Raw genomic sequence first — 12,091 nt, 5'->3', positions numbered from 1 at the left:
ACATACAATAAAGGTGGGCAAGCATCCATATAAAATATAATAACAAAACCAGCAACAGTGAAAAGAGAAGAGTATAAATGTAGGATATTGAAAATGCATTTGAAATTAAGAGACCAGCAACTTTAAACAATCTTGTATATACAAAGACTGCCATAACAAAACCTCATGATAAAAAGAAACCAAAAATATGTAATAGATAAGAACAAAGAAAAAGAAAAAGCAATCCAAACACTAAAGATAAACATCAAATCAGAACAGTAGAGAACAAAAGAGGAAGGGAAAGAAAAAGAACTACAGAAATTAATCCAAAACAATTTTAAAAATGACAATAAAAAATACACATTAGTGATTACCTTAAATGGAAATTGTTTAAACACTCAATAAAAAGATATAGACTGGATGAATAGATACAAAAACAAGACCCATATATATGCTGTCTACAAGAGACATACTTAAAATCTAGAGACACTTACAGACTGAAAATGAGAGGATGGAAAAAGATATTCCATCCTCTGGAATGGAGTAGCAATACTCATATCAGACAAAATAGACTTTAAAATAAAAGAGTGTTACAAGAGACAAAAGAAGGACACTACCTAATGAACAAGGGATCAATCCAAGAAGAAGATATAACAGCTGTAAATATGAATGCACCCAACATACGAGCACCTCAATATATAAGGCAAATTCTAGCAGCCATAAAATGAGAAATTGATAGTAACACAATAATATTGGGGGCACTTTAACGACCCATTTTATTCAATGGACTGGTCATGCACACAGAAAATCAGTAAGGAAACACAAGCCTTAAAATGTCATATTAGACAAGATGGACTTAATTGATATTTATAGAACATTTCATTCAAAAGCAGAAGAACACACATTCTTCTCAAGTGCACGTGAGAGATTCTCCAGGATAGCATTCTCTCAATTGCTATGCCATAAAAGAAGCCTCAGTATATTTAATAAAATTTTAATTATATCAAGCCTGCATTCCAACAAAAATGCTAAGAGATCAGAAATTAGCTATAAGAAAAAACTGGAAAAAACACAGTCACATGGAGGCTAAACAATATGTCACTAAACAACCAATGGGTCACTGAAGAAGACAAAAAGGAAAAAAAAAATACCCAGAGACAGATGAAAATGAAAACATGATGATCCAAAACCTATAGGATGCTACAAAAGCAGTTCTAAGAATGAAGTCTGTAGCAATACAATCTTACTTCAGGGGAAAAAAATACAAACTAACCTAAACCAACAGACAAATAAGAACAAACAGTGGAATCCAATTTGGAAAATAAGAAAAATTGTCACAGTTTATAGATGACATGATATTGTACATAGAGAATGCCAAAGATGCTACCCGCCACCCCCCCCCACACACACACACACTAGAGCTTATCCTTGAATTTGGTACAGTTGCAGGATAGAAAGTTAATACTCAGAAATCATTCACATTTCTATACATTAACCACAAAAATCAGAAAGGGGAATTAAGGGAACAATCTCATTTACCACTGCATCAAAAAGAATAATGTACATAGGAATAAACCTACCTAAGGAGGCAAAAAATTTTACTATGAAAACTGTAAGATGCCAGTGAAATAATTGAAGGTGACACATGTCAAATTATATACTATGTTCTTGGATTGGAAGAATCAATATTGTCAAAATGACTATACTACCCAAGGCAATCTACAGATTCAGTGCAATCCTTATTAAATTACCAATGACATTTTTCAAAGAACTAGAACAAAAAAATCAAATTTACATGGAAACACAAAAGACTCTATGGTGTTAAAATCATCCTGAGAAAGAAAAACAGAGCTGGAAGAATCAGTCTCCCTGACTTCAGACTATACTACAAAGGTACAGTAAGCAAAAAAAAAAAAAAAAAGTATGCTACTACAAGGGCCTACTGTATAGCATGGGCACATTTGCTCAATACTCTGTAATATACTAATGGGAAAAGAATCAGAAATAGAATAGATACATGTATAATGGAATCACTCTCCTGTACACCTGAAACTAACACAACATTGTTAGTTAACTATATTCCAACATAAAATAAAAATGTTTAAGTTATTACTAAAAAAGAGAGTGGAACTGGCACGCACGCACACACACACACACACACAAACCCAGAAATATAGATCAGTGGAATAGAATTGGAAGCTAAGAAATAAACCCACACACCTACGGTCAGTTTATTTACAATAAAGAAAGCAAGAATATACAATGGAGAAAAGACAGTCTCTTCAATAAATGGTGCTGGGAAAATTGGGCAGCTACATGTAAAAGAATGAAACTAGAATGTTCTCTAATACCACACACACAAAAAAAAACTCAAAATGGATAAATGACCTAAATGTAAGATTGCATACTGTAAAACTCTTAGAGGAAAACATAGGCAGAACATTCTTTAACATAAATTTGCAGCAATATCTTTTTGCATCCACCTCCTAGAGAAAATAAAAACAAAAATAAACAAATGGGACCTAATTAAACTTAAAAGCTTTTGCACAGCAAGAGGAAACATAAAAAATTAAAAGACAACCTACAGAATGGAAGAAAATATTTGCAAAGCGACTGATAAGGGATTGATCTCCAAATATATAAACATCTCATGCTGCTCAATATCGAAAATACCAAACAACCCAATCAAAAAATGGGCAGAAGATTTAGTAGATACTTCTCTAAAGAAGATATACAGATGACCAAAAATCACATGAAAAGATGTTCAACACTGCTAATTATTAGACAAATGCAAATCAAAACTACAATGACAAAACTTAAACTTTTCAGAATAGCCATCATCAAAAAAATCTACAAGGAATAAATGCCAGAGAGATTGTGGAGAAAGCTCTTATACTGTTGGTGGGATTGTAAACTGATACAACCACTATGGAGAACAGTATGGAGGCTCCTTAGAATTAAAAAAAGAGCTATTATATGATCCAGAAATCCTACTCTTGGGCATATATCCAGAGAAAGCCATAATTCAAAAAGGCCCTTGCATTACAATATTCATTGCAGTGCTGTTTCCAATAGCTAGAACATAGAACCAACCTAAATGTCTATTAACAGATAGGTAGATAAAGAAGATGTGATACATACATACAATGGTATATTACTCAGCCATTAAAAATGAAATAATGCTATTTGTGGTGACATGGATGGATCCATGACATATATGCTATTTGAGATTGCCACGCTTAGTGAAGTAAGTGAGGCAGAGAAAGGTATATATCATTTGATATCACTTATATGTGGAATGTAAAAAAGGTACAAATGAACTTATTTATAAAACAGAAATAGAGTCACAGATATAGAAAGCAAACTTAGAGTTGCAAAGTCAGAAAGCAGGAGAGGGATAAACTGGGAGATTGGAATTGACAAGTAACTAGTAAGAACATACTGTATAGCACAGGGAACTCTATTTAATACTCTGTAATTACTTTTATAGACTTCCCTGGTGGCTCAGATGGTAAAAGCGTCTGCCTACAATGCAGGAGAACAGGGTTCGATCCTTGGGCTGGGAAGATTCCCTGGAGAAGGAAACAGCAACCCACTCCTGTATTCTTGTCTGGAAAATCCCATGGACAGAGGAGCCTGGTAGGCTACAGTCCATGGGGTCGCAAAGATATAATGACCTTTATAAGAAAAGAATCTAAAAAAGAGTGGATATATGATATGTATAACTGATTAACTCTGTCATACAGCAGAAACTAATGCACATTATAAATAAACTATATTCCAATAAAAATTAATTTTTAAAATGTGCAGAATTCATAAATACCCATTTTCCAAAGAAAATTTTCCAGTAGCTACCATATACATGAAAATTTCTCTGCATCATTAATCATCAGGAAATGCAAATAAAAACCACAGTGAAATATTACCTCACACCTTCCAGAATGGCTGTTAACAAAAGAAAAGTGCTGACAAGTGCTGGGAAAGATGTAGAGAAAAAAGAACCCTTGTGTTCTGCTGGTGAGAATGTAAATTGATACAGCTGTTATGAAAAATAATATGGAGGTTCCTCAAGACTTAAAAATAGAACTACTATATAATTCAATTCCAGTTCTGAATATATATCTAAAGAAATGAAATAGCTATCTTGAAGAGATCTCTGTACCCCATGTTCGTTACAGCATTATTTATAGTAACCAAGAAAACAGAGGATGAGATGATTGGATGGCATCACTCAGTATCCAAACTCAATGGACATGAGTTTGAGCAAGCTCCAGATGGTGAAGGACAGGGAAGCATGGCAGGATGCAGTCCATGGGGTTGCAAAGAGTCAGACGTGACTGAGTGACTGAAAAACAAGACACAGAAACCACCTAAGTGTCTTTGACAGATGAATGGATAAATACACACACAATAAAACTTTATGCAGTCATAAAGAAGGAAATCTTGTCTTTTCCACATCACGGACTAACCTGGAAGGTATTCTGCTAAAAGAAATATTGCAGAGAAAGAAAGACAAATACTTCATGATCTCACTTATATGGGGAATCTAATAAAATTGATTTCATAGAAACAGAGAAGAGATTGGTGTTTGCCACATGCAAAGAGTGTTGGTTAGGGAAAATAGGTAAATGTGATCAAAATATAGAGACATTCAAGAGCTAACATGGAAAAAAAGATGTCCTTTTCATCATATGGGACTGGAATGCAAAAGTAGGAAGTCAAGAGATACCTGGAGTAACAAGCAACTTTGGCCTTAGAGTACAAAATGAAGCAAGGCAAAGGCTAACAGAGTAATCCCAAGAGAATGCACTGGTCATAGCAAACACCCTCTTCCAACAACACAAGAAATGACTCTACACATGGATATCACCAGATGGTCAAATACCAAAATCAGATTGATTATACTCTTTGCAGCCAAAGATGGAGAAAAAACAAGACCAGGAGCTGACTGTGGCTCAGATCATGAACTGCTTATTGCAAAATTCAGACATAAATTCAAGAAAGTATAGAAAACCAATAGGCCATTCAGGTATGACCTAAATCAAATCCCTTATGATTATACAGTGGAAGTGACAAATAGATTCAAGAGATATGATAGAGTACCTGAAGAACTATTGACAGAGGTTTAAACATAGTAGAGGATGTGGTGATCAAAACCATCCCAAAGAAGAAGAAATACAAAAAGGAAAAATGAGGAGGCCTTACAAATAGCTGAGAAAAGAGAAGCTAAAGGCAAAGGAGAAACGGAATGATATACCCATCTGAATGCAAAGTTCCAGAGAAGAACAAGGAGAGATAAGAAAGCCTTCCGAAGTGAGCAATGAAAGAAATAGAGGAAAACAATAGAATGGGAAAGACTAGAGATCTCTTCAAGAAAATTGAAGCTTCCAAGGGAACATTCCATGCTTCATGGGCACAATAAAGGACAGGAACAGTATGGACCTAACAGAAGCAGAAGATATTAAGAAAAGGTGGCAAGAATACACAGGAGAATTATACAAAAAAAAATCATAATGACATAGATAACCATGATGGTGTGATCACTCACCTAGAGCCAGACATCCTGGAGTGCTAAGTCAAGTATGCCTTGAGAAGCATCACTACAAACAAAGCTAGTGGAGGTGATGGAATTCCAGCTGAGCTATTTCATATCCTAAAAGGTGATGCTATTATAATGCTGCATTCAATATGCCAGCAAATTTGGAAAACTAGGAGTGGCCAAAAGACTGGAAAAGGTCAGTTTTTATTCCAATCCCATAGAAGGGCAATGCCAAAGAATGTTCAAGCTACCATACAATTGCAGTCATTTCACACACTAGCAAGGTAATGCTAAAAATCCTTCAAGCTAGGCTTCAACAGTATATGATCTGAGAATTCCAGATTTACAAGCTGAATTTAGAAAAGGTAGAGGAACCAGAGATCAAAGTACCAGCATCAGTTGGACCATAGGAAAAGCAAGAGAATTCCAGAAAAAATAAAATCTACTTCTGCTAAAGTCTTTGATTGTGTGTATCACAACAACCTATGGAAAATTCTTAAAGAGATGAGAATACCAAACCACCTTATCTGCCTTCTGAGAAACCTGTATGCAGGTCAAGAAGTTAGAACTGGACATGAAATGACAGACTGGTTCAAAATGGGAAAGCAGAACATCAGATTGTATATTGTCACCTTGATTATTTAACTTATATGCAGAGTACATCATGCAAAATGCTAGGCTGGATGAAATACAAGCTGGAATCAAGATTGCCAGGAGAAATATCAGTATGCAAATATTCAATAACATCATATTCCATGGTAAGAATTTGAAGGCATTTCCCCTAAGATCAGGGAAAAGAGAAGGACACCAACTCTCACCACTCCTATTTGGCATAACTCTGAAAATCCTAGCCAGAGTGATCAGGAAAGAAAAAGCAATTAAAGTCAGAAGTCAATTATCTCTGTTTGCAGATGACATGATTTCATACGTATAAAACTGTAGAGACTCTTAAGACATAAAAATATTCTAATAGTCAAGGAATTCAGTAATATTTCAGTATACAAAATCAGTTGTACAAAAATCAGTTTTGTTTCAATAACAATAAATATCCACAGAGAAATTAACAACATAACCCCCTTTGTAATAGAACAAAATAATAAAATACTTAGGAATAGGTTTACCAAGAAAGTTAAAGATCTGTACATTTAAATCTATTAGACATTTATGAAAAAATTTGAAAAAAAACAAATAAATGGAAAGATATCACATATTCATGGATTATAAGATGATATTGTGGAAATGACCTTATTACACAAAGCCATCTGTATATTTGGTGTAACCCCTATCTCAAATTCCATAGCATTTTTCATAGAAGGAGGAAAAAAAAAGAGTCCTAAAATTCATATGAAACCAGAACAGAGCCCAATTTACCAAAGAAATTCTGAGAAAGAAGAACAAAATTGGAGGCAATCATACATCCCAATTTCAAACTATATTACAAAACTATAGTAATCAAAAAAGTATCAACATATACATGAGTGGAACAGAATTGAGGGCCCAATTATAAAACCATACTTATGTTCAACTACTATTTGTAAGGGGCCCAAGAATATTCAGAAAGGGAAAATTTGTTGTTTTTGTTTTAGTGGCTTATGATGTCCAGTTCTTTGCGACCCCATGGACTGTAGCCCACCAGGCTCCTCTGTCCATGGGCTTACCCAGGCAAGAATACTGGAGTCGGTTGCCGTTTCCTTCTCCAGGGTATCTTCCCAACCAGGGATCGAATCTGCATCTCCTGCATTGAAGGCAGATTCTTTACCGCTGAGCCAGGGTGGAAACACAAGGGAAAACTACTCTTTTATAAATGGCATTGGGAAAATTAGATATCTACATGCAGAGGACTGTATCAACCCCCCCATACTACACCAGTCACAAAAATTAACTCAAAGCAGATTAATGATTTATGTGTAAGACCCACATATGTAGAAATCCTAGAAGAAAACATAGAGAAAATACTCCTTGACATTGGTCTTGCCAATGAGATTTAAATATAACACCTAAAGCACAAGCCAGAGAAACAAAAATAAGCAAGTGGGACTTGTAATCTGCTCAGCAAAAGACAAACTATTAACAAAATGAAAAGGCTCCCTATGAAATGGGACAAATTATTTATAAACCATATACCCAATAAAGACATATACATATACACCATGGTATACTGTTCAGCCATAAAAAGAAAGAAATCCTATCATTTATGGAAATATGAATGGTCTTTAGGGAGTTATATGCTGTGAGAAATAAGTCATAAAATACAAATATTATCTGATGTCTCTATTAAGTGCAAGCTGAAAAAAGAAAAGTTATAGAAATAGAAAATAGATTGCTGGTTGCCAGGATTTGGGGTTGGCATTGAGGAAAGTGGGGATTTGTTGGTCAAAGGGCACAAACTTCTAGTTACATGATGAAGTTCTGGGGATATAATATACAGTATGGTTAATATAGTTAACAATACTCTATTGTATACTTAGGAGGTGCTAAGAGTATTACATACTTAGGAGGTTCTTAAATGTTCTTACTACAAACAAAAGTAATTGTGTGAGGTGATGGATGTGTTAACTAACCTTATTGTGGTAATTATTCCACAGTATATACATGTAATGAATCATCACATTAACATCTTAACACTTACACAATATTATGTCAGTTATATCTCAATAAAGATGGAAAACAATAAGAATAAAAAACAGCAAAATACTCACTTTTAGAAGTGTTTCCTTCTCACTGACCTGCCAATGGCTTAATATGATATATGATGGCTTAATGTGACATTGCTTCCAGGGTAATGGGATCAAGTAATCAAACAAAGACAAACAGAGAAGCTGTAATGTTGAAATTTCAGACACTGACCAGCAAATGAAAAAGGTATTTGGGAGCAACAGAGAAATCATCCTTGCATTCTGAATCATATGCTTTGTGCTTCAGCCTATTCTGTTCTGAATATAGATAAGGATTAAAAGTGGGGCACTAGGTGATGTGAGAAGCCCCTTGCTACTTAATTTATACCATTTCCCTTTGATCTCCCATCTACTCTAGGTGTCAACTCTGCCCGCTCAGTTCCTCCTTCCTACCCACCACCACAGGACCCGTTAAACCAGGGCCAATACCTGGTCCCCGATGGCATCGCTCAGTCGCAGGTCTTTGAGTTCACCGAACCCAAGCGCAGCCAGTCACCATTCTGGCAAAACTTCAGCAGGTTAACCCCCTTCAAAAAATAATACCAACAGGGAGGCAGATAATTTTAAAATAAATAAAATTATATTTATAGATGGACCTTTTTTTGGAGAAGCACTGTTGAAATTTATATATATATATACATATACACACACATGCATACACACACATACACAAAAACACACAGTCTTGAGTGTACACACCCACACACCCAACTACACACACACACACACACTCACACTCACACTCACACACACACACACGCAGAAGGACCAAAAATGTTTTCTGTTGTTTTGGGCAAGTAAAATCTGTAGTTGGTAGGAAGAAGTACCAATGACTTCCAAACACGTGATCCCTTAAAAAGTTTTCTGTTCTTATCCTGCCCCCCTCCCCTTTACTTTCAGAAACTTACATTTCTATTTGTTCCTTTTTTGTTGAAATAATCTTTTTGCTCTCCTGTGAATGATTCATTGACTTGTCATTATTAACATAGATGTGTTGTATTGTTTTTTACTTTCCTGATGATACTGATGCTGATGACTTTTGAATTTAATTTAATATGGTGGAGTTTGGGAGTTTTGAATTTCTTTTTTTTCCTTTTACTTCTCATTGGGTAAAGGAAGGATCCCCTTTCTCCTCTCCCTCGACTGATCATCTGCGAATGTTTCTGCAGCCCTGCAGTTACCCCAAATAGCCTTTTTCCTGCATCTTCTGTCCTAGTCATACCAGTCTGGACATGCTCTGTTGTGCCCTGTGACATAACTGCTCAATATTTCTATTGCTTTCACTGTGTTTTAGGTGTTGTGGAGGGATTGAAACTAAACAGAAGTAAGAGAACATCAGAGTAATGATACTAGAAGGGACTTTTGTTCAGAAAATGTTCTGCATTTGGGCTGTTTCTTCTTCTAGCACTGGGGGTTCCCATGTTGTAGCACTGCTGGGTCATGACAGTTTTGTATCTGGGGTTCAGTTTGGGTCAGTTTTTCTCTTCTTCATGCCACTTTGGTTATGGGGTTTCTTCTAGGCTTCTTCCTCCCCTAACTTAAAAAGTCTGAACTAGAAGCAAAGAGGCTGAGACTCTGCCCCTTGAAGGAGGGATTCAACTGTCTCCAGTAACAGGTAGGTTTAGGATATGGTTCCCCACTGCAGTCAGTTCAGCAGCCTGGTTATACCTGCTTCACATTTGCAGATTGTTTAGGAAGCATTGTTCAGAGTCTGTGAGAGGTCAAAACAGAGCTCACCTGACCAAGATCATCAGCTGTATTCAAATTATTGACCTAGACAGAATCCAGGGCTGAGAGTAATGTAGAAAAGAATAAAGATGGGGATGGAAAGAGACGTCCTCAGTCCAAGATATGTACTTAAAGTTCCTAACTTAGGTGTAACTTGCCCCATTGTTAGCAGATTGCATGGATAATCTTCCATGGCTCCTTCCATCTTCCTCCCTGTTTTCTTTCTTTCCCCTGCTCTCCCCTACACAGGAGGATTGCTGGTATGAGCATAATTAAAGCACTTCTGGAACTCAAAGAATGCCCTATTTCCAACATTCTCCCATCCCACCACATTTGAAGTAAGCAAGTGAGAAACCCAGAGGACACTTCCCTGTGGAGAAAGGATCTGAGGCAGAGTTGCTGCCCTCAGGTTCATTTTTGGCAGGCTTTACACTTCCCACACAAAGAGACAGGCTCCCTATGTGTACTCCCTATTCCTCCTCTCCACATGGCCTCTTGGGTAGATAGACCTTGAATTGTAAGAAGAATGTAGTACAAAGGAGTAAAGATGGGCCCTACTATGGAGCGCCATTCTAGTGAGGAGATTGAGTCTGTCCTGGACCCTGTGGGAGAAGACTTCATCATGAAAGGACCTCAGCTTAATGAGCAGCAGCTGTGGCTGCATGGGACACTTAACATAGCTAGCTTGATTGCTGCTTTTATGCTTCCTGATCCAGACCAGGCCCTGTCCAGCCTGGGAATTTTTCCTCTTTGGGAATCAAATTACAAGCTGTTTAAGCTCACATTCCACCACACCCAAATGAGACTTGAGGAGTAAGCCAAGGATAAGCCTGAATTGAGCAGAGGGCTAGAGCTCGGGACTGGCCACCACTGCTCAGCACAAGACCCAACTACTTAAGCTCCGTTGGCAAGGAACCTGGTACTGAGTGCCTAAGCTAAATTGACCTCCCTGTCAAACAGAATATCTGGCTGTGTAGGCCTCCCTTGAGTGTACATTATTTTCCCACTTTCCATTCTTTCCCATTAGGCCTGGCCTTGACATGTTTCTCCAGAGCTTGGGGGCACACCAAAAGGGGATTCTTGGACAGGTCCCTGGAGCTACAACTTCTCTTGGCCAAGCTCCCTCCCACACCCCCTTCCTGCTCCCCTGGGACTGTGTCCAGGGAAGCAGGACACAGAGCTCCAGGATCAGGGATTATCACCTCTTTTCCACCTACCTCTCACTCACCCAACTCACTGGTCTCATCAGATGCCAATAACTTGTGAGAACAATAAGAAATCAGTTTACCATTGGTCAGAAAATTCACCTAACCAATGACAGCAAGCAGACCAGTGATGGACAGCCTCAAGGGGATCCCCCATTACCTGAGTTCAGAATTCAAGCCTATTCTATGTCCCCACAGCAGTGCTCTCCCCAAGGAATCTGTAAATCTCTGTTTCTGCATGGCCCAGAGATCCCCTTTCCTCACTTCAATGAGGCCTGGATTTGCTCTCCAAAAGGCTTGGAACCTGCCATAGAATGGCCTAATCCAGAAGCTCAACTCCTCTTTCTCCCTCTCTCTCTCATCCCTTCTACATGTATATCTCTAAAGGATGTGTAAGGACAGCAACAAGAGAGTTCTAACAATTCTAGTGTGAAACCAAATAGTGATCTTTTAGTGCTTTGGGGATGGGGTGGGCTGGGGTGGATGGATGGGCAACAGTGATTTTGATTACCCCTGCTGCTCTGCACTTGCCAGTTTATTATTTCATTTCTTCTATCTGATTGTTTGACCCTGTCAAACAAGTGTCAAAGTTGTGTGTTTAAAAAATGTTTAACAAAAATATGATGTTGTAATGACACAAAGCCTTATGAAAATATTTATGGAGTTCAATAAAAGAAGTAAAAGACACCTCTAGGCATAGCTCTCATGCTATTTTGTGTGTGTATGTTTTACCAAGTGCTAAATAAAGGGAATTTGCCTGGTGGGGGCAGCTTATCCCAGCCTCGCCTACCAGTCCTGTTGTTCTATAGCCAGGCATACGATGGGCTGTCTGTGGCCTTCCATGTCATTTCTTAAAGAGTAGGCCACAATAACCAATTTTGAGTCTGTAACAGAGGCACTTCAAATGTCTTTATGGGTAGGACTGTCATTCATGTCACTTCACCCTTTGACAAGTCTTAAAGACC

General features: G+C 37.5%; 1 protein-coding gene across 10 annotated transcripts in view; it reads left to right on the top strand.

Annotated features, from left to right (window-relative positions):
* ARHGEF9 (Cdc42 guanine nucleotide exchange factor 9) overlaps positions 1-11,813 on the top strand; it is a 420,451-nt gene extending 408,638 nt beyond the window's left edge. For all 10 annotated transcript variants that reach the window (XM_027535132.1, XM_027535130.1, XM_027535131.1 and 7 more), the window contains one exon: positions 8,552-11,813. In XM_027535132.1, coding sequence (XP_027390933.1) covers positions 8,552-8,733 — 182 coding nt within the window. In that variant the 3' untranslated portion in view covers positions 8,734-11,813. The remainder of the gene's footprint in view (positions 1-8,551) is intronic.
* Positions 11,814-12,091: the final 278 nt, after the last annotated feature.

The sequence above is a fragment of the Bos indicus x Bos taurus genome, chromosome X, assembly GCF_003369695.1.
Source record: "Bos indicus x Bos taurus breed Angus x Brahman F1 hybrid chromosome X, Bos_hybrid_MaternalHap_v2.0, whole genome shotgun sequence".
Classification (NCBI taxonomy): Eukaryota; Metazoa; Chordata; class Mammalia; order Artiodactyla; family Bovidae; genus Bos; species Bos indicus x Bos taurus.
The sequence above is the reverse complement of the archived record's forward strand: the minus strand, read 5'-3'. Positions and strand labels throughout refer to the sequence as shown.